Genomic DNA, 22,978 nt, shown 5'->3' with positions numbered 1-22,978 from the left:
TCTGATTTCCAGTTTATTATCCCATTTTTACCTCATTCTATAATTGGTTTGCTTTCTAACTGGGATGAGAAATGGGGGTTGGGAGTGGGGAAGAGGAAAAGAAAGAAGATGAGCAAGTGTTGCTACGGCAACACTATTTTTGCAAATGAAACTCACAGGATACCCACTTACCTGCAGCAAATCTTTTCTTGATAAGTGAAAACCGATACCCTGCTCCAACAAGTTCAATGTCACAACCAGAAAGGGTGCTTCCTTCACTTGTGAACTGCACAACCAATGGGGAAGGTTTGCTTGGGCCTTCAGATAACTGAAATCTTGCCAATAAAGAACCCACCCCTAAGAAAAGAGTATCATTACAACAGTCAACACAACATGATGGATATAGTTTGGGAAATTGTATTCAAAAGTTAACATACACAATCTAACTTACTAGACAATAGTATATGTTTCAGTGACAAAATGGTAATGAATGAAATTAATCATGAAATGTTATAAGGAACTCCTTTTTGCACACCGATGAAAGTGTAACTCAGCCAAATGGTACTCCAAAATTTGGGAGCATGATACTTGGAAGGCAACGTATTTTCCAAGCTATGATTAATATCACAAGAAAGTAAGAAATACCTAAACTAGCAGAGAGTTGAGATCGGATACAAAATGAAAACATGTCTCATGAAAAGCTCTTCTCTGAAGAATAGTCTGTTTGATGTGGGGGTGGACAGAAAAGGGGAAGTAGAGGATTCATGCAGGAATTATTTGTTTTTATTGGTTGAAATAAGTATATACCAAAGTGAAGTGAAATATTTTGCTTGTTTTCAGTCTAAGTGTATTTTTGCTAATAGTTTTCTAATACCTGAAAGTTATTTCAGCCTTAAATATTAATTAAAATAAGCCTACAATGACATTACCTCCATTTTCTGACTTCTGAGAAATATCAGGAATCTTCCACAATATTCTCTGTTGTTCAGCATTCCTAAAAATAAAATAGGTAAAAGGCTTTTGCATAGGCAAAGGTTTTTGTCTAATGGATGCCATATTTTTTCTAGATAGTGCTAACTTAAAAAAATGAATCTTGAAAATGTTAACTACAATTTATGCTTTATCTATCTACCTACGTACCTATCTATGCATCCATCCATCCATCCATGCATCCATCTATCCATCCATCTATAATTCTCTCTTTTTTCTGTTCCTTATTGTAACTAGCCACAACACTGTCAGATAGGAAAACATGTAGAAGACAGGCAGTTATTTGACGCAGCTACTGAAAACACAGATGAGAAATGTTAACCAATTAATTCAGGTAACTTAAGTTGGAGCTATCATATGGCTGACTTTCTTTTTAATGTTCTCCCTTTTGCTTCTAAGAATCACATGGAAAAACTAGAGTAATTTTTTCTAAGAGAACAAGTTCTTTTTAACAACTGCTATCGGTACGCAGTGTCTATTCAGTATCTGTTCCCATACCTTCTCTAGTGGTGTCTTTTTATAGCTCAGAAGGCTATAAAACAAAACCCTGCATTTCTTAGACACCCCTGTAGTTAGGGTCCTAGATGCATGTTAGGGTCTACCAATTACATGCACTGCTTGAGATTTGGAGGATAGAAGGGAGGCAGAGGCCATTCTCCTGCCACTTTTGTAGCTGTTTTCTGCTGGCCAGTAACCCAACTGAGATGTGGGGGTCTTCTAACAAAGTGCTCCATACAGCCCAGGCTCCAGTTCTGTGAGTGTTGAGAAGTAGTTAAGGCAGTGCCGGTAGGAACTTTCTTATCCTTGGATCAACATGGCAGCAGTGAGTTCTTGAATTCAATGGCTCCATGAGCAGCTTCCTGGTATCTATGCTTCTTGGTTGTGGCTGAGGTAGCAGCTTCCCTGGCAGGCCAGTTCTGCAGTGTTCTGGGAAACATTCTTGGAGATCCAGCCTAAAGCTTATTCCTCTAGCACTTCCACCATCGTGTGAGCATCTGAATCCCTGTGTTAAATCATTTTCTGCTTAAAATAACAGAACAGAATGGTTGCTGTTTCCTGCTCTGAACCCTGACACATAGGCCTGCTGTGATCTCCTCCTGTAGGAAACACAAATGCTAAGAAGTCTGTGATCCCTTTGCCCAGAAAGAGCCCATTGATAAAGAGGAAGGGGACTGGGGTCTCCTTACCAGACTGCTGGTGGGAGAACGGCCTGGAGCTTGGTTACCCCTCCATCTATGGGGACCAGGAACTGCACGTTGTTGAGGGCCACCGCAGTTGTCATTGCATCCGTATTGTATTTGTAATCTATGCGCAGGTCAGTGCTTGCTGGCTCACACCGCCAGTTCACTGCCAGGTTCAGGGGTGTGGACTGAATGCCCTGGGCAGACACCTTGCCAAACGATAGCAAAGAGAATATTTAAGACTCGACCACTAATCTGAGACAAAGCTAGAAGCTCTGACTATCTCCCATGGGAATACTCTTAGCTATAAAATGTCACAATGTTGTCAGTGCTGTTTACAAATGAGCCGTCAATAAATTATCACTGTGAAGGGTGCCCTGTGAAAGAGAGATGGGTGCTACAGGTAAATTGTTATAGGTTAAAAACATAAAATCTCCATAGCACTTTAGAGTTTACAACGCACTCTAGGTCAGTTAGGGAGGTGTTTAGGAGCTGGTTAGGAGCTGAGGCCAAGGAGTTAGTCTTGGATCTGAGTTCTGACTGTTACTTACAAGCGGATCTTGGACCAGTCACTAAACCTCTCTGAGCCTTAGTTATTTCTTCATCTGCCAAAGGGGAATTATAATAATAATATCCACCCCTAGAGTTGTCAGGAAAATCGAAGATACTTTATGTGAAACAGTCAGCATAGTGCCTAGCACTTAGTAAAAGCATTAGTGTTTTCACACAGATTACCTGCTGATACTCTCATACTTTCTCTTCACAACATACCAGCCAGTTAGACAAAGCAGATTATTATTATTCCTTTGGGATCTGCCAGGGTGAGGACTTGAACCCAGGTCCTCTAATTAGAATGGGTACATTCTACCGTCTCCTGCCAATTCTAGCTAGAATCAACGATGAATTTGACCAAGGAAAAGCCACATTTGCAGAATCAACAATACTGTCTTATCTAAAGACAAAAATACCAACTTGATTTCTGGGTCCACAGTGAGTTCACAATGTTATTATGTCTCGATTGTTCACTGTGATGGTACTCTAGGAGACTTCTTTAACCAGCACACATACATATACTGCAGGGTCTGTGTGGGTGACGTCTATGCCCTTGCAGTCGTTTTTGTTTTTAAGTTTATTTAGAGAGAGACAGTGTGCGTGCGTGAGCTAGTGTGGGGCAGAGAGAGGGAGGCAGAGAATCCCAAGCAGAGCCCAACATGGGGCTGTCTCACTAACAGTGAGATCATGACCTGAACCTAAATCAAAAATCAGACGCTAAACCAACTGAGCCACCCAGGCGTTCCATGCCCTTCCAGTTTTTTTGTGTGGAGTCTGAGTTTTGCCAATTTTAAAGATTATAAACAGCTGGCTATTGGCCTAGCATTGCTCACACATAGGGACACCATGGGGAATGGGCCTGAGGGCAGGTTGAGCTCAGAAGGCAGCAGTGGTTGCTACAGAAACAAGCCCAGATATGGGTTCTTTTATAAAATGACAGACATGGCTTTCAATGACAACTTTAGTTAGATAACTATTATAAGTTTTTATACTTGAAATATTTTTAGTGGCACAAGCCTCTGCAAATGAACTATGCTTTGAAAATGTGTTATATAAGGTAAATCAAAAGCACAGCAGACTGACCCTTCCCTGCCTGTTTCTGCCCTCTATCTCAGTGGTAGTTCTTGACTTCACAGTGGCTCCTCTACCCAGTGACAAGTGCTTTTTGAATTTGTACAGGTGTGTTTTTGATTGGATGCTCCTGGTGGCCAAAAAATAAACATGCTGAGATTTTAAGGCAATCCCACAACATGCTTGCTGTGATTCCCACCCAATTCCTTGGATGGTTGGAAAACAGTATGACCACAACTAAACAACAAATGGGATTCCTCAGAGCTCACTTTAAAACAAAACGGCAGGCCTAGGGCTACTTATATTTTACAAATACTTTGAAATATATTAGGCTATTAATCCCTCACAACAACCTATAAAACATCTAGGTAGGACTGTTATTCAGCATAGTGTTGGAAGTCCTCAGAAATCAGACAACACAAAGAAATAAAAGGCATCCAAATCAGCAAGGAGGAAGTCAAACTCTCACTCTTCACAGATGACATGATACTCTATGTGGAAAACTCAAAGACTCCATGAATAGCCTGCTAGAACTGATCCACGAATTCAGCAAAGTCGCAGAATATAAAATCAACATACAGAAACTGCATTTCTATATGCCAGTAATGAAGCAGCAGAAAGAAATCAATTTACAATTGCACCAAAAACAATAAAATACCTAGGAATACACCTAACCAAAGAGGTGAAAAATCTATACACTGAAAACTATAGAAAGCTTATGAAAGAAAATGAAGAAGATGCACAAAAAAAGTGGAAAAACCTTCCATGCTTATGGATCAGAAGAACAAATATTGTTAAAATGTCTACACCACCCAAAGCAATCTACATATTCAGTGCAATTCCTATCAAAATAACACCAGCATTCTTCACAGAAAAAACAACCCTAAAATTTGTATGGCACCAGAAAAGACCCCAAACAACCAAAGCAATCCTGAAAAAGAAAACCAAAGTTGGAAGCATCACAGTTCTGGACCTCAAGCTGTATTACAAAGCTGTAATCATCAAGACAGTATGGTACTGGCACAAAAAACAGACACTCAGATCAATGGATCAGAATAGAGAACCCAGAAATGGACCCACAAACATATGGCCAACTAATCTTTGACAAATCAGGAAAGAATATCCAATGGAATAAAGACAGTCCTCAGACTGGGACCTCAACAAAATAAAAAGCTTCTGCACAGCAAAGGAAACAATCAGCAAAACTAAAAGGCAACCGAGAGAATGGGAGAAGATATTTGCAAATGACATATCAGATAAAGGCTTAGTATCCAAAATCTTTAAAGAACTTACCAAACTCAACACCCAAAAAACAAATAATCCAGTGAAGAAATAGGCAAAAGACATGAATAGACACTTTTCCAAAGAAGACATCCAGATGACTAACCAACACATGAAAAGATGCTCAACATCACTCATCAGGGAAATACAAATCAAAACCACAATGAGATACCCCCTCACACCTGTCAAAATGACTAAAAGTAACAACTCAGGCAACAACAGATGTTGGCAAGGATGCAGAGAAAGAGGAACCCTTTTGCATTGCTGGTGGGAATGCAAACTGGTACAGCCACTCTGGAAAACAGTATGGAGGTTCCTCAAAAAATTAAAAATAGAACTACCCTATGACCCAGCAATTGCACTACTAGGTATTACCCAAAAGATATAAGAGTGCTGTTTCAAAGGGGCACATGCACCCAGTGTTTATAACAGCACTATCGACAATAGCCAAATTATGGAAAGAGCCCAAATGTCCATCGATGGATGAATGGGTAAAGAAGATGTGGTATATATATATATATATATATATATATATATATATATATATACACACACACACACACACATATATATATACATAAAATGGAATATTACTTGGTGATCAAAAAGAATGAAATCTTACCATTTGCAACAACGTGGATGGAACTAGAGGGTATTATGCTAAGCGAAATTAGTCAGTCAGAGAAAGACAAATATCATATGACTTCATTCATATGTGAAATTTAAGATACGAAACAGAGGAACATAAGGGAAGGGAAGGAAAAAGAATATAAAAACAGGAAGGGAGATTAACCATGAGAGACTCTTAAATACAGAGAACAAACTGAGGTTTGCTGGAGGGGTTTTGGGTCGGGGGGATGGGCTAAATGGGTAAAGGGCATTAAGGACGACACTTGTTGGGATGAGCACTGGGTGGTAAGTGTAAGTGATGAATCACCAAATTCTCCTCTTGAAATCATTATTGCACCATATTTTAGCTAACTTAGATGTAAATAAAAATAAATGAATTAATTAATAAATAAATAAATTAATTAAAAAAACATCTAGGTAGGAATCACTATTATCCTTATTTGCAGATGAGGAAACAGGGGTTCAGGGAGATTAAGTGTCTAAAGTCAGTGGCCAGTAGGAAGCTGACTTAATTCCAGAATTCAGTTTCTTGCCTACACTTTAATACTTTATACCCACCTCATGTTGCAGTAGGTGAGTTCTGTCTGCTTTCTAGGTTCACTTAATGACAAATAGGATGGAGACTTAAAAGAAAAATCCCTCAGGCTTTAAAATTCATAGGATTCAATCTCAATTATTGAAATTTCTTGCAACTTCATTTTTATAATCTCCAAGTAACCTTTTAAGCTATTTTCTTATAAATTATAGCTTTTAAGTTAGATTAAAAGGAATGTTATTTTATTTTCTTTTATTTAATGTTAGGCCTATTAGAATACAAAATTATAATGTGGAAGAGACACCCTGACTGTATGAATAGGCTTACCTGATACTTGAGCATGTCCACGTTATAATATGTAGCCTGGGGTTTTTGTTCCGACACTTTCTTTAAGTGAGTCATCAAATTTGGCATGTTTACCCAGAATTCCTTGGTATTGGCATCATTTTGAGTATTATCGCTATTCAGTTGAGAAAAAAAAATTGTTGAGTCGCATCTTGTGACAAATATTATCCACTCAAAGAAGCATCTTAGCAAAGTGTCATCTGATTTCTATATCCATCTATGACAATCTATAGAGATCATATTACTAACAGTACTATAGCTTTAGTACAACTGCAGTTCTGAATGGTATTATGTTAAGAGATTAATACACATAAGGAAGTATGATTGTATTGCTATGAATTTCAGTGAGTGCCCAATAATATCAACCAATCCTGATAATAACTGGTTGCTTTAAAGAGTGAATTATTTATTAACCCAAACTTAATAGCTCTTTCTACATGACCACAGTTTCCTCTGAATTAGTCAGTTAATGCAATCAAGGAGCTGGGTACATTGATTTTTTTTTTAATTGACGTGAACAGTAGTTTCTCAGAAATTACTGAGTTAAATATTTGGCCAAATGTAAACACAGTCTTTATCTCCAGCTGAGGAGAAAAGGGTGATCCTAAAACTACCATGGTATTTTATCTGAGAGCATCCAGATCAGAAAATAGTCACTGCACTTACAAGATGGTCTTGGAATTTAAATGATAATAATCATGGTAGTTACAATAAAGAAATGTAGTCGTGATGAATTCAGGAATTTGGTATTTTTTTTTTTAATGTTTATTCAGTTTTGAGAGACAGAGAGCAAGAAAGGGTGGGGCAGAGAGAGAGGGAGACACAGAATCCGAAGCAGGCTCCAGGCTCCGAGTTGTCAGCACAGAGCCCGACGCGGGGCCCGAACTCACAAGCTGTGAGATCATGACCTGAGCCAAAGTCAGTTGCCCAACTGACTGAGCCACCCAGGTGCCCCAGGAATTTGGTATTCTTAAAGATTTGTTAGCTTTGCTCAGGTGTCTCTCTATACGTCAGTCACCCAATGTATTTTGAAAATGCTTGTCTCAATGACAAATGGAATCAGTCAAGAGTATGAGCAGCCTCTGTTCACTTTCACATAATAAGGAAACTGAGGGCCCAAGTAATTCAGTAACCTGACATACAACTCACTTACTGAATGGAAATTAGAGGTTAAGAAGACAGAAGGATGACAGTAATAAAGTGATGAAGGCAGGCCAGAAGTAAGTTGGTATGATCCAGCCTCCAAAAGTCAAACAAATTAAGAGAATGAGTCAAAAAAACATCAGGGCTTTAAAACTGCTACTGATCTGTTAGGAGGGAGTGGCTGTGGGGGGCTCAGTCTCAGCATGACCCATGTGAATTCTGCTGGGCCCTGGTATAGGTTGTTGAGGACAAAACAAATCTCTACAACTGTGGGCATGTAGAATGTGGATGGAAAAGATTCCCGGCCCCTGAGACACTGCCCCTGGGTAAGCTGAGCTAAGGATGCTGATGAGGGCTATTTAAACTTGTATTACCTAAGAGCATCCAAGTTACCCAGAGGCTGGAGATAAGAGTGATAGAGAGTCAGTGAAATTAAGTGATTTGCTTATGGGAAACAGCTAATAAGAACAGTCAGGATTCCAGCCCAGGTCAGTATCCTGTAGGTCATACTTTCTCATTGTACCAAAATAGAGGTACAGAATGAATATCCAGTAACATGTCATTAATTTGTACTAAGCAGATCTGAATAGTTGGGAAAATTTCAATGACACTATTTTTTACAGAAATGTATTTTCTAAGTTTAATAACAAATTAAGCTAAGTCATATATCTACGATAATTCCTCAGAGAACTTGCTTTAATAAATATTCAAGAAAGCTTTGTCAATCAGATAGAGATGCCAGTTACTTGGAGAGGCGATTCTTGAATGCTCAAGAAGTCTTGAGAATTCTTTAGTCTTATGATTGGCTTCACGATTGTTCCCGAATATTCTTTATAAGCAAACCCCTTTCATAATGGGAAAGTAGAAGTAAACTTCAATTTGGTCCCTGTCAATGGGTTGCAAACCCAAAGGTGTTCAGGTGCCGAGCTGTGAACCTAAATGAAGTCTTTCAGAACACATAAATGAGAGAATTGGCTGGTCTAAGGCAATAGATATTAAAAGGCTTGTACTGTGATTGAGAAAAATACTCGCTTATGCTGCCTTTTAAAAACTAGGGCTGGTAGTAGTGATGTTAGAGCAGTCCCGCATAACAAACCCACATAAGCTACATGGCCATGAGTTACCAATCACAGCCCTGACACAATAATCAAATATTTAGAATTTGTAAGGTCCAAATAAGTATTTTTTATTCTTGTTTTAGCAGATAATAATAGTAAGGTAAGGGTCTATATAATATTGTGTCAGGCAAAAACATACTCAGGGTGTTATTTAATTCAATTACTAGGACTGATATATTAATATAAGTATAAAACTCTTGCATATATGATTAAAAACCTGGCCACATAATGGCCTAAAAATGCAACAAAAACTGTAACACCCACACTCGTCTTATTAACAAACAAACCAGTGAGATGATGGCACCTAACTCCTAATTTCAGATGGAGGAACCTTGACAAATAAAATTAACTGGCTCAATGTGAACGTCAAAAACAGAGAGGGAGAGTGAAATAACAAGCTTCTGATTTCCAGTCTTGATTGCTTTACGTTTATTTTTCATTTAATGCGTGACCATATATTTCCACACTTTTAAACCTGGAATCAAGTTTGCCAGTTAAACCATCACAAGGACCAAAGAGGAGGAGGTGATCTTGGTAGTCACCTGACAGATCTGTGACTGTTTTGTCACCACTGAGCGAACAAGTCTCAGTGAAGAAAGCAATGATGTTGGTCCTTAAATTCCAAATACCGACAACCTTTAGCTATTTCTACATAAACACCCAGCTTGACTAAATTCTTTAAATGATAGTTGAGTTGTTCATTCATTGAACAAATGTTAGTTAAGTCCTTACTAGATGCCAGGTGTAGTGGAAGGTACTGACGATGTGGTGGTGAACTAAGAGATGTGTTCCGTTCTCTCATGGATTTTACAGTCTAGTGGGGGAGATGGATGAATGAAGAAACACAAACAGATATATAATTATTAATTCTAGCAAGAGCAACAAGGGAAAGAAAAGGATACCTTGAGAGGGAATAACAAGAGGGCATATTTGGTTTAAGAATGGGGGTTGGGGGTGGAAGAGGAGTGGAATGGTCCAGGGAGACAAGGCAGAGCTGAAATCTGAAGAGTGAGTCAGGGTCAGGTGAAGAGGGACAGAAATAGTATCAGAGGTGGGGGAAACAAGCACACAAATCCCAGCCTGTTCTTAAGCCTGGCAAGCCTGGCTGGAGCTACCAGGATTCTGAGGCAGGACGGTGGGAAATGGTAACAGAGAGGCAGGCAAGGGTAGATGACTCTAGGTCTCAAAGGCAGTGGTAACAAGTTTGCATTCAGGTACAGATGCAATGCAAAGCCACTTGAGGATTATACGTGAGGATGGCCTGGTTCACCTCACAGAAAGTGACTCAGCTGTTGTGTAAAAAATGCAGTAAGGGGGCAAGCTTGGATGCAGGAAGAGAAGAAGGAAAGCATTTTCAGTGGTCCAGGAAAATGACAATGGTCACTTGGACAGGGAGGTCACAGTAAAGAGAAAAAATGGCCACTTTAGAGAGAGATTTTTGAGTAAAATATCAGGACTTAATGATAAGAAGCTGTCAAGAATGACAGTTTTTTGTCTCATTCATTGCCAGTAATTAACTCGTATAGTTGATCATTTTTAATAGCTCCATACACGTGTATGTTTGTGTGAATCCACATGCATGTAGGTATGATAGGTCCATGTTCAGATTTAACAGTTAGAAAATGGGAATAGTATATTTATATAAACAAATTCACATTAGCTTCTTTGAATACATGTACAGTTCCATTAAAACAATCACCATTACTGCAAAATTATGTATTTCACGAAAAAGACTTTCAAGCTCATGTGAAGACGAGCTCACAGTTCAAATATCATTTGACTTTAAAAGATGCTAAGACAACAAATGGATTTTATTCCTTTTATTGGTCTCATTTCCCACTCTCCTCATCCATTGTTTACTGATGGCAATGAATAAACAAACTGTCACTGATACAGCTTTTATTACTCTAAATGTCTCTTCAGCCCCTTGAGATGGTTGGCCGTTAGAATACATATAAGCATCTACACACGATTATATACAAAAGATTTTTACAGGTAGCAAACTTCTGGGTTGAATCTACAAACATATCTGAGTAGCAGTAATTTCTCTACCATGCTATTTTCTTGCTAAGGTATATCCTTCATCTAAGTATCCAGTGCTAAGCGACACACATCTCTAAAAAATTTGTGCAAAATATATTTACCAGCAGAGAAGTTGGGGATTTGGCAGGACGTGTTCTAACCTGCTGAAATTTATCACCCGAAAAGTCAGAGCAGCTGGCGATGGATTGTTGGCAAAGTGTCTGGTGATGCCGGCAGGAAAAGACAACACCATCTCTCCAGTAATCTTCACGATACATCTGGCATATCAAAACACATGAGAGGAAAGAGAGAGAGGAAGCCCAGGTCAATAAGCTGTGAATCAAAACAGTTGGGAAAAAGAAATGATTTTTGTAACAATAGTACAATAGCAGGAGAGACACAAGGTAAGCTCTTAAACAATTCTGCTGTCAACTACTAAATCATTTCCAAGACCTGAGAATGCAAGGTTTGTGTTAACACTTATCCCAAAAAGTCGCCATCTGTTGAATGTGCTTTTGAACTGTAAGAAAAATGCAGCCTTTCTCTTTCTGTAGAAATGTCTATCTGTTCACCTCACAATAGAACCACCTATTTTGGTGGTTATTTTGGTCTCTGATTTCTGAATCTTTGGCAACATATTTGAAGATAATAAAATCAAACGCACAACATTATCACACTATTGACTGGGTCTTATTTTAGTTCTCAGTAACATGATTGATGTCTTGAATATGTTCTTTTCTGTACTGAAGAGGTAAACTCCTTGCTTCCATTTAACTATATATTTATTCCATGTCTATTCGGTTGAAACTGTAAAAATCAGTCATACAAGTTAGCACAATAAGATAATAATTTGAAAGGAAGAATAACTTTTTTTTTAAAGTGTTTTGTTGAGGCACAATTGACATACAATAAATGGCACTCGTTTATAGTGTAAACTTCCATATTTTTTTATATATTTTATACCTGTGAAGCCCTCATGCAATCAAGTTAAGGAAAATACCCAGTACCCCTAAGAGTTGCCTCACACATTTCTGTGATCCCTCTCTGCTGCTTTTCTCCTTATCCCTAAGCAATTGCTAACATAGCTTTCTGACACTGCTATTAGTTTGCACATTCTAGAATTTCATGTAAACAGAATCATAAAGTATGTAATTTTTTCATCTGGCTTCTTCCACTCTGTAATTAGAGATTCATCTATGTAGTGTATGCATCAATAGTTCATGACTTTTTATTGCTGTGTAGCATATGGCTAGCCCACAGGGGTTTTGTTTTTTTTTTAATCCATTAATTTGTTGAAAAACATTTGGACTCTTTCCAGTTTTTAAGTATTACAAATAAAGCTGTGGTGAATATGTTTGTACAAGTCTTTGTATGGACATATGCTCTCATATCTCTTGGCAAACAAATGTAGGAGGAGAATCACTGGATCACACTGAAATCAAATAGCATTAATCCACCAACTTTGTTCTTTTTCAAAATTGTTTTTGCTTCTGTAGCCCCTTTGCACTTCAATATGAAATTTAAAATCATGGTGTCAATTTCTATATAAAATCAATGTAGTTCCAATTCACCCTTTATTGCCTGCACTGAGAAAATTATTGAGCCCTTTGTATATACTTTTTCTTTGCCAGCAGGCACTATGTTAAATTTTGTCAGTAGAGGGCGCTAAAAAGACATTGCAGGAAAAAGAGATTTTTCCTTCCCCGTTCCCGGGTACTTGCTAGGCTGGCTTCCACAGTACTTAGGGCATACCTGGTGCCAGGCTCTTGCGGTGCCAGAAGCTTGTGTGTGGGACCTCTGCAGAGCATGTGGCATCCCCATTGTGTGGGTACTGCAGCCCGTGTGGCTTTGATAGTGCCTGGTGGTACAGGCAGCTTCCCCAGCATCTGGCCCCTGTAGTGCATGTGTCTGGGCTGCCCCAGTGCCCAGATCCTGCAATGTAGGTGGGTTCTCTGGCTCCAGTCTCCTGTCACGTGCACACCTTCTTTCTCCACAGCCAGCTTCTGCAGTGCATGGTGACCTGCAGTACCCACCACGTGGCCATTAGCTTCCTCTGCCACCCCCAAGTCAGTTTGCTGTGGAGTATGCCTCGGTGAGACACCTCCTCGTAAACAGCTGGGAGTGTGCTCGGCTTCCCCCGTATCATGTCTGAAAACACTTAAGGAAGAAAGCTAGGCATTCATATGGCACACCTCACCTCTCAGGGGTCACTGTCCTTTACCTGAGATCCAGGGTCTGGCAAATCATTGTTCACATGTTTTGTCCACTTTCAAGGCATTTTCAGGTAAAGAGATAAATCGGTCCCTGTTATGACACTTTGGCCAGAAGCAGAAACCTCAAAAGGATTATTCTTCTTTAGGAAACAGTAAATATTTAAAATGAGTGAACTTCTTTACGACTTCCCTTTACATCTGGATAACTTACCCTTGTACTAGTTCTATAACTTTAAGTTCAGGACTGTACTTTCTAGGGAAATTGAGATTAATAGATGGAAACTCTGCTCAACATCTGAGCACAGGGAGCGCCGTTTGCCCCGTAGTCATTTCGTATGCTGTGTAACTGTGATTGTTGAGACACACGTGTCTCGGGGGAGATGGCCTTTGGTGCATAGTTAAAATAGCTTATGGGAAGAATTGCTACAGCCTCTTATGTATAAGGCCAGGTTGAGGTCAAGGGTGGAGGGCAGGAAAGCTTCCTAAGGTAGCCATGTTCCCCTTCTCTCCCCTCATTCAGATATGGTCATCCATAACCCTGCATTGCTCTGGATGAAAATTTTGGTTTCTGGCAGTTTGCACATCCATCTCTTCTGGGGAGTACTGTCGATTCCCCACTTTGGATACCAGTTCTGCTGTCTTCCTTTTCTGCATTTCAGCTACATAAACCTTGCATTAATTACTGGGGCTGAGCCCAGACTTCCCCTTAAGCTGAGTCTATTCTCAATGCTTTTCAACATGTGGATGTGCAGAATACTATTTCACGACTTCAGAAGAAAACAATAATTAGTCAGAGCATTTGTTAAATCAGAGTTCAGTACCTACCATCCCTCAGTACATTGTTGTCAGCAGCAGTGGCTGAAATGTTTTTCAATTGGTAAGGGATCTGCTCAGTGACTTTTCCAGGTTGCTCAAAATGAGGTGTAAGTGGTGTCTTGGTGAGGGATAAAGTTTCTCTTTTGAAAGCCAGTCAGCGAGGGGAGGCAGTGGCATTATTTAGTCAATAAACATTTATTGACTCCTAATCATGTAATGTTTGTTTGTTTGTTTTGAGTGGGGAGGCCATTTAAAAATCAGCAAAACAGCCCCGTCTTCAAAGGGCTCATGGTGTCGCGTGGCTGATGAAGGAAGTAGCGAATATAAACCAGTGTAAGAAGCACCAAGCTTCAAGGGGCGCCTGGGTGGCTCAGTCGGTTGAGACCGACTTTGGCTCTTGTCATCATCTCGCAGTTCCTGAGCTTGAGCCCAGTGTGGGGTTCTGTGCTGACAGCTCGGAGCCTGGAGCCTGCTTGAGATTCTGTGTCTCCCTCTCTCTCTGACCCTTCCCCACTCATGCTCTGTCTCTCTCTCTCTGTCAGAAATAAATAAACATTAAAAAAAAAAATTAAAAAAAAAAAGAAGCACCAAGCTTCTTCATGTATATTACATTTCTGTACTGCATGTCAACTGTCACAGATTTACAATTTATTTGCTGATTTAGTGATTCATCCATTCAGAACTTTACTGACTTATTAATTCATCCAGTATCTATTTCCAGATCTGAAATTTTCTACACAAAATGAATATTTTGAACCCATACTCACTAAAGGAAAATATTTGTTTAACTTTAACGACTGTTCTTATCAGTATGCAATGTGGCGACATTACACGTGAGCTTGAATTATGGAAATCGAAAATACTGCAATATGTTAATATTAACAAACTCATGTTATGAACAAAGTTCGAAATCATGAGAATCCCCACAAATGAAACATTTGTCAAGAATGGCAAAATTTCAAGGTCACCTGGCTAAGTGACTTCTAAACTGGGTTCTCCCTATTGCCACAGGCAGTACCATGTTAGCTATCCAACAGAAATGCTGGACGATTTTGGTTAAGAAGTGTGTGAGTTTGACATATGTGAGGTCATAAGAAGTACAAGGCTCACATAAACATGACTTTCACGCACTGCTTTGATAACCAAGCCCACAGTCTCCTCTGTGCATGTGCAGCTGTCCGCCCTTTCATTGGTTTGGGTACTAGGCAAACTCCTTTCCATGTTTCAAGACTCGGTTCAAAGGCAGACCTTTCTGAAGCCTTCCTTCATAGTTTGTTTATTCGGCCTTCCTTAGTTTTTCCTCTATAGGTTCCTTGGATAGATGTACGGATTTTTTTAAAACAGTTTTGTAGGTTTTTTTGCACATATCTTACCCATGATTATAAAGCGAGCGCTATGTCTTGGGGGCAAATTACACAGAATCTAGTGCAGAGTAGGAACTCAATAAAATGTTAAAATAAATTCATACACTTAACATTATCCATATAGAGAGTGTCTATGCAGTGTACCAGCTATTATGTAGTGCCCTAGACTGGGCAGGGAGAAACAGGACAGACGTGGTCTTCACCCAAACTTCCAGTTTAAGTGGGGAGGCAGACACTTAGATAAATAATTGAAATATGATGATAAGAGAAGGAGAGCACATAACACAGAAACATGTTTATTTCCAGGGGAATAAAGACTTAACCCCTTGTGCCTGGGTTGTTCAAATAGGAGTGGGAGATGTATTTCCCCGGCCAACAGCAGAAGTCAAGGAGTTCTCTGCCTATGAGTGACCAAGAAAGACCCGGGTATCAAAATGCCTATTACAGGTGTTCTGAATACTCCAAGAAAGAGTATAACTATACTCAAATGGATCATATATCATACTATATAATAATTAAAGTGGTAGATTTCTGTTTCCAATATATGGTCTGAAAGCAAATGGGGAAGGCTTTGGGTCCAGGATGAGAAGGAACCACAGGCAAAAGCAAGTCCACATGCCTTTTCTGTAGCATTTCTCTATGTGGTGCTGTGTTTGACTTCCTCCTCCTCCTCCCCTGCTCACCCCAGGATAGAAGTTTTGAACTTGGGTTGTTTCTTTGAAAGTGAATAACAAAGGGGCAGCAATTAAAATGATTCACTGCCTGGAGCTAAAATTAAATTTAGAAGGATGTCATTTCATGATCTGTTCATAAATTTCGGATCTCATAATTTCAATGAAATTATTGAATCTCCCATCTATCAATAATGCAATATATACAGCAACTACTTATGGCAATATAATTGAAACAGACTCAGTATATGCAATTGTTGAAGAGTCAAAAACTCAGTTAATTTGGAAGGACATAAGAAAAACACTAATATTGCTTTGGCTCAAGCGCCACATCACTGGAATGCCAAGGTCATGGATACCAGCATCACAGGTGCACACCTGCCCACATACGTGCTCTAGCGTGCTGGGCAAATTGAAACAGGATGAAGAATCCAGCTGGTATAGGCACAGACCTACAAAGTGACTGGTAGGTTACTACACCACTCCTTAGGATTTAAGGAAGATTATTAAAAGCTTCTTAGCCCCCCTTGCACCATAACTACACTTCTTCTACAGTGGACTTTGTATTATATGTATGCACAAGTCTTATTTTCCAAATCAACTGTCTTCATCACCAATATAACCCCTGTCTAGTACAATGGCAGGCACATAGCAGCCATTCTGTAAGTACTAGGGGAGTCATTCAACTCAACTTATTCAACAATTGTGCCAGATCCTGCTTTAGGTGTTGAGGATACAAGAATGAAGAAAATGCTCAAAGTCCCATTTCTCATTCTGGTGGGGGAAGAGACAGACAGTGGACACTGAAAACATGCAGCACGTTAATTAGAGAGAAGGACAATGGGGACGGGGGGAAGAAAGTGAGGTTGGTTGGGAGAAAGAGCTGACAGTGGGTAGGAAGAAATGTTGCTATTTGCATAGAGTGGACAGAGAAGGGCTCTGATAAATCTGCTGAAGAATCCTGAAAGAGGTGTGGGGGCAATCACCCAGGTAGCTGGAGAAGATTTCACCCAGGCTGAAAGGGCAACAAATGCTGAGACCCTTAGATGCAGACGAGGTTGGCCAAATGGCAGAGAACGCCATAAACCCAGTGTGGGTAGAGTGGAGTGAGTAAGAATGCCAGTGATGGAGACAAGATCAAAGAGGTGGTAGCTGAAATGGGGGAAGGGTCCCAAAGGACAGATAATGTAGAGCCTCATAGACTATTCTAAAGCATTAGGGTTTTGCTTTGAACAAGACAGGAGGGGTTTGAGCAGAGGAGTGATATTTCGACAACAGATTTTAGGGGGCAAAAATGGAAGTTCTCCTACCACCAATTAGGTCTCTCTGAATAAATTAATGAATGAAAGCCAATGAGTAAGCAGACAAAAGAGAATTCATTCTTGGGTGATTCCCAGTGTTTTTCATGCTGGTATAGACATCTCTCCTGACTACTTTTTACTCTTTCTTATTCTTTTAAAGGTGTGTTTTTCCCACTTTTCTCAAGTCTGATGAGCCTGAGCTTTCTAAGGTATAGGTAGGTCAGTCAATAATAAGTATAATCCTTAGAACTGGTATTACAGAAAGTTATACAAATTGTTCAAAGAAGAGTCTACAGAAATACAAGTATGTGTATATGAAGTATGTATACAACTTAAGCACATGGTGCTTAAGTGCTCTTAACAGTTCAAATGCATACTCTGTAAGAGTAGTTTTTAAATCCTATTGATATGTGGATGTGGCAAATTACCATCCTGCTTTGAAGATGAAGGAGAGAAGACATGGGGGAAACCAGAGTGCTACAGGCTGAATATTTGTGTTCTTCCAAAATGTATATACTGAAATCTGATCTCCAATATGACGGTGCTTGTTGGGAGGTGATTAGGTCACGAGGGTAGAGCCCTCATAAATGAGATCAGTGCCTTTATAAAAGCGACCCCGAAGAGCTCCCTAGCTTCCCTCCCCCACCCCCATTTAAGGTTACTATGAACCAGGACGCCGCTGGCTCTGGTCAGATACTGAAACTGTTAGAGCTTTGATCTTGGGAAGTCTTGGGGACTTCCCAGCCCCAAGAACTATGAGAAATAGGCTTCTGTGGTTCAGAAGCCGCTCAGTCCATGGTATTCTGTTATAGCATCCCAAATGGACTAAAACACCAGAGTCCATAGTGTTTGTTTTTCTACAATAGTCTGGGCCTAGAAGAAAATCTAAATGTTGTTGAAAAGGACATAACATTTAGGGAAGTTGATAGATCCCGCTGGCTAGATAGAACACCTAAGGTAGAGTTACTAATCATGTTGCCAGCATAATATTGTTAGATTTAGACTTAAAAAAAACTAGTGTTTCTGAAGTGTAAAGAAGAATCACAACTACTCATATAAATTCCCACTTAAAATATATGTGGAGATCCAAGTTTTCATTATAGTTAATTATCGCTGTTTCAAAATTTTTCATAAATAGTCTAGGGTCCTGTGTTAACATTTATTATTTTTCTAATTCTTATTTCCATGGATACTAAGGTTTTGTAAGTCCTGGTCCTTATAAGTAAAAAATAAAAAGCAATTCTTTCCTCCCTTAGGTTTGTCCTTTGTTTACCCATCACATTCAGACCTGGAATTGTGAACAAACGCACTATGCACACACATAAGATAAATGCTATAATTTTCAGGTCCATAAACTTCCTGAACTCTATCTATGGAACTCCTTATAGAAAGGCAAACTATTTAATCATATTATATATGCATTCGGGTCAAGTCCACCTTCAGTATGTACTGAAATAAGTGAAGTCAGGCTCATGGAATTACAGAGTAGAGTGGTGCATTTTTCTCAAGAGTTTACTTTGCCGTGATTATAATTTTTTTGGCCAATTTCTCCTTACTTCATATAGATAACACATAACCTGTCTTCTTACTAATCTCTGTGTTATGAACACAGCCATGTGTTTTGTTCCAATGCACCATGTTTCAGCTTATATGTGAATGATTCAGATCCATTACAAACTAAGACAATAAAGACATGATCTAGACATTTACTTTTGTGAGATAACAAGTGTTTTCACTGTCTACGTGGTTGGGTTAGGATTGTCTATAACTTGCATTCAAAACTGAACCAGAGATTTCTGGATAGTAAGATAATAGATTATTGGTCCTTTGGCACGTTTTTAAAAAAGCAATGAATTAATATTTCTAATTAAATTTTCTCCTCCATTCTAGGTATGCTGTTATTGTTAACCAATTTCTTTTTCTTGGTTTTAGGATAAGGAATGAAATAGTTATAACTAGGGTGTCCCCCACTGAATGGGATAGAGTTTGGAGAATCCAGTGGACCAAGCCCCAGGCTTACTTGCTTGGATCTGCTCCTTTGAAGTAGGCATTGACTGTTTCTGTAAATGCCGCCGCAACGGGGAGGGTGTCCTGGGCTCCCATGGTCAGGGGGCTGGGTCCCCTGGAAGAACCTGCATGAAATGGAAAACTTTCATTTATTATGGACATAGGAGACATATTAATATGTGTGGAACTAAAAGTCCATTAAAGGATAAAAGGATGAAATCTATTACTGAAAACACATAATGTGCTAGGAACCATGTGTGTATATTTAACATAGAGCTCAAGTATTTAAAAGGAAATATTTGGCTGGTTTACAAACAAACACACTTGAAATTAATTCAATTGTGTATTTTTCTACAGAAAAAAATCCAAGCAGAAAATAAAGTCAGAGGGGGTTTTCAGTGTTTTAAATAAAGCGTAAGGCAGTATTTGAATGACAGTTTGTACAGCAGGTTAGTTACTAAAGAAAAGTTACTAGCTTCTTATTTCAGCATTTACCCTACACAAATGCCCACACACTCAAAACTTCTTGTGTTTCTTTATTTTAAAGAGACAAATGGCCATGGAGTATCATGTTACACATTGTCCTTTCCTGGGTTATTTCTGTTTTGAAATGCCCAATTAACTTCAGATCAAGTAGGCTCAAGTTTACATGTCCAAAAACATACATGCCATAAGGTACACCTTGACTTAACACAGACACACAAATGCATCAATTTACACTGTAAACAGTCACAGTGCTGCTCATGTTTATTGAGGACCTGCTATATACCATGTGCTGTGCTAGATACCTTACAAGAATCCCACAAAAGCCCTTTAGGATAACCATTATGATTTCCATTGTATAGAAGAGAAAACTAAAGCTCAAAGCGATAAGGGACTTGCCCAAAGTAACAGTTAAGTGGCAAACCTAAAATTCAAACCCAGATTTGCTCTCCTATAAAGCTCATGTTTTCCCCCATTATACCATATAGTTTTTCTAAAGGAAGCATTTTCTTTTATGGTTTTGATAGAACTTGAGGTTTCTGAAAGGAGCAAAATTTAACATTGTTGTTTTTGCTGTTTGCTGTCTAAGCATGCTACTGAACAGTAAAGTTTTCGTAATGACAAAGTATTTAATTGTGTTGGCGATCATTGCTTCTCCTTCTTATCAAACAAAACACATTTATTCTTCCCCACCCTAAAGCAGATTACATATTATGCTTTTTTTCTTTTACCTTCAGTAACTTCTGTAATCTTCTCTGGCTATTAAAAAAATCTACCCTTTGGGGCGCCTGGTTGAGCATCGGACTTCAGCTCAGGTCATGATCTCACAGTTCTTGAGTTCAAGCTCAACATCGGGCTGGCTGCTGTCCGTGCAGAGGCCACTTTGGATCCTCTGTCCCCCTCTCTCTCTCTCCCCACCCCCTCTCATGCTGTCTCTAAAAAATAAATAAACGTTAAAAAAAACCCTACCCTTTGTGTATCTTCCTCCTCAATAAAGTTTTCTCTGGCAATTCTCATTCATGCAAGTCTCTTCTTGTGCTATCTTCCCTTGGCTTTCTGTATCTTGGACTTGGTAATTGATCAACAAACATGTGCTTACTATTTACTATGTATATGACACTATGGTAGGTTCTGGGGATTCAAAGTCAAATTACATATAATCTTTGTCCTCAAGGAGTTACAGTTCAGTGGGCTAATATTATCATCAACAACATTCACTACCAGCATTACCTCCATCACCATTATTTGTTGCATACTTACTATGTGTTTTACATATATTCTCTAGGTAAATGTACAAAGCAAGTGGAAAGGTCAGGGAGGGTTTCATTGAAAAAGTGATGTTGGAACTGAAGTTTGACAGTGAATACGATCTCACGAGGGTGAGAAGGAAGAAGGCCCAGCATATACATATGTGTGGAACTGAGCAAACATATGGCATTTTGAGAAACCACAGGAAGTATGGCACTGTTTGCATGTGAGTGGGTGTAAATGCAGTGGGTATTGAAAGGGGAGACAAGGGAGGAAATGAGGTTTGGGCAGAGGTTAGAAATTAGGTCATGAAAAGCTTTGTTTATTTATTTGTTTATTTAGGAAAATTTGTTGATTTTATAGGTGATTTATAGGCATTGAAATCATAATCACTTTTTGAGAATTTAATACAAAACTATGGATGTTTCTCAAAGCAGAGTGCACCCATACACAGCATTTATATAATTTGAAATAGTCCTTGGGAGTCCTGAAACAGACGTTAAGAACACTGTCTCTAAAAGATGGGAGGCCTCTGAAGTATTTGAACTAGGAAAAAAAAAGAAATAGGGGGGCTATGATGGGGCTTGAGTGTCCATTGCTCTAGTGATAGAGAGGCAGATAATTCAGGGACAGAAGCAAAAATGTAGGTGAAGAGACCTCTTAGAAAGAAAACGATAAAATTGGCAAGCAATGCAGATGTTAGCAGATAAAGGGAATGTCGTAGACATAATGTTTTTCAGTTTTGCAAGGCATTTAATAGTTTTCCATGCTATTCTTGTGAATAAAATTGTGAAAGTTGGGTGGATAATACTCTTGCCGAGTGAACTGTTAGTAGATGAGTCACAATATTCAGTGAGCATGAATCAGTGGTTTTATACCTGTTGCAAAGGAAATCTCTAGTGGAATATCCCAGAGTTCTCTCCTTAGTCTGGGCTCTTCAGTGCCTCTGATAAAACTGGGAGATGCTCAGAAATGACACAGTATAGTGCCTAAGAGCATGAGATTTGGCAATAGACATACTTGGGATTGAGTCTTATTTCTCATACTTGTTATTTATATGACCTTTGACAGGGATAATATAATGACACACACTTTGTAAGCCCATCAGAGGATAAAATGAGGTAAAACGTTTAACACAGTGCTTGGTACATAGTAAGCCCTCAATAATGATTAGCAATTTTTATGATTATTAAAATTTAAGATAATACAGAGGTTGTCTTGAATAATGACAGTCATTGAAGGTGCTAAAAATGATCTTTTGGAATATTGGGCTGAAACTGAGAAGAAAACTATCAGCAAAAACAAATGTGGAATTCTTATATATCAAGGTTAAAATTAATCAAATAATTATGGTTTGTGGAAAGACGATGTGAAAAAAATATTTGGGGGATGGAGTTGATCATCAATTGTCTATTGCTGGCTGGGCTCTAAACAGGTCACCGACCGGACTACATCAGTGGGTGGGTTACAGATGGATCCCTAGAAAGGATGGCTTTACTGCTTTTTGTTTGAGTGCCTAGTTTTAAAGCTCACCAGATGGTAATCAGGTCACTTATCCACAAGCTGAAGACCAAGCTCTTCAGCATAATGGTGTACAATGCCATCTGGGGTACTATGGTCTGAATGTTTGCGTCCCGCCCCTCCCCCCAAATTCATAAGTTGAAAATCTAATGCCCAACGTGATGGTATTAGGAAGTGGGGCCTTTGGCAGGTGCTACAGTCATGAGGGCGGAGCACTAGTGATTGGGATTCAGGCCCTTATAAAAGAGGCCCCAGAGTGCTAGCTTCTCCCTTCCACCACATGAGGACACAGCGAGACTGGAAATCTGCAACCCGGAAGAGGGCTCTCTAGAGGACCCAGCCACTGACACCCTGATCTTGAACTTATGAACTTCCAGAACGCTGTGAAATAAATATATATTGTTTATAAGCCACCTGGTCTGTGATAATTTGTTACAGCAGTCAAAATAGACTAAGACATGCAGTCTGACCCATGCCTATCTTTCATGACCCACCTACCCCCATTCC

General features: G+C 39.2%; 1 protein-coding gene across 1 annotated transcript in view; it reads right to left on the bottom strand.

Annotated features, from left to right (window-relative positions):
• Positions 1 to 22,978, bottom strand: part of SGIP1 (SH3GL interacting endocytic adaptor 1) — a 206,413-nt gene that overhangs the window by 8,796 nt on the left and 174,639 nt on the right. The window contains exons 19-24 of the mRNA XM_086717229.1: positions 19,233 to 19,344; positions 10,970 to 11,125; positions 6,547 to 6,679; positions 2,157 to 2,359; positions 909 to 973; positions 172 to 336 (exon numbers count right to left, since the gene is read on the bottom strand). Coding sequence (XP_086573355.1) covers positions 172 to 336; positions 909 to 973; positions 2,157 to 2,359; positions 6,547 to 6,679; positions 10,970 to 11,125; positions 19,233 to 19,344 — 834 coding nt within the window. The remainder of the gene's footprint in view (positions 1 to 171; positions 337 to 908; positions 974 to 2,156; positions 2,360 to 6,546; positions 6,680 to 10,969; positions 11,126 to 19,232; positions 19,345 to 22,978) is intronic.

The sequence above is a fragment of the Puma concolor genome, chromosome C1 (genome assembly GCF_028749965.1).
Source record: "Puma concolor isolate L17-30 chromosome C1, mPumCon1.1.hap2, whole genome shotgun sequence".
In the NCBI taxonomy this organism is placed as follows: Eukaryota; Metazoa; Chordata; class Mammalia; order Carnivora; family Felidae; genus Puma; species Puma concolor.
Note: the sequence above shows the minus strand (reverse complement) of the source record. Positions and strands in the feature narration are given on the sequence as shown.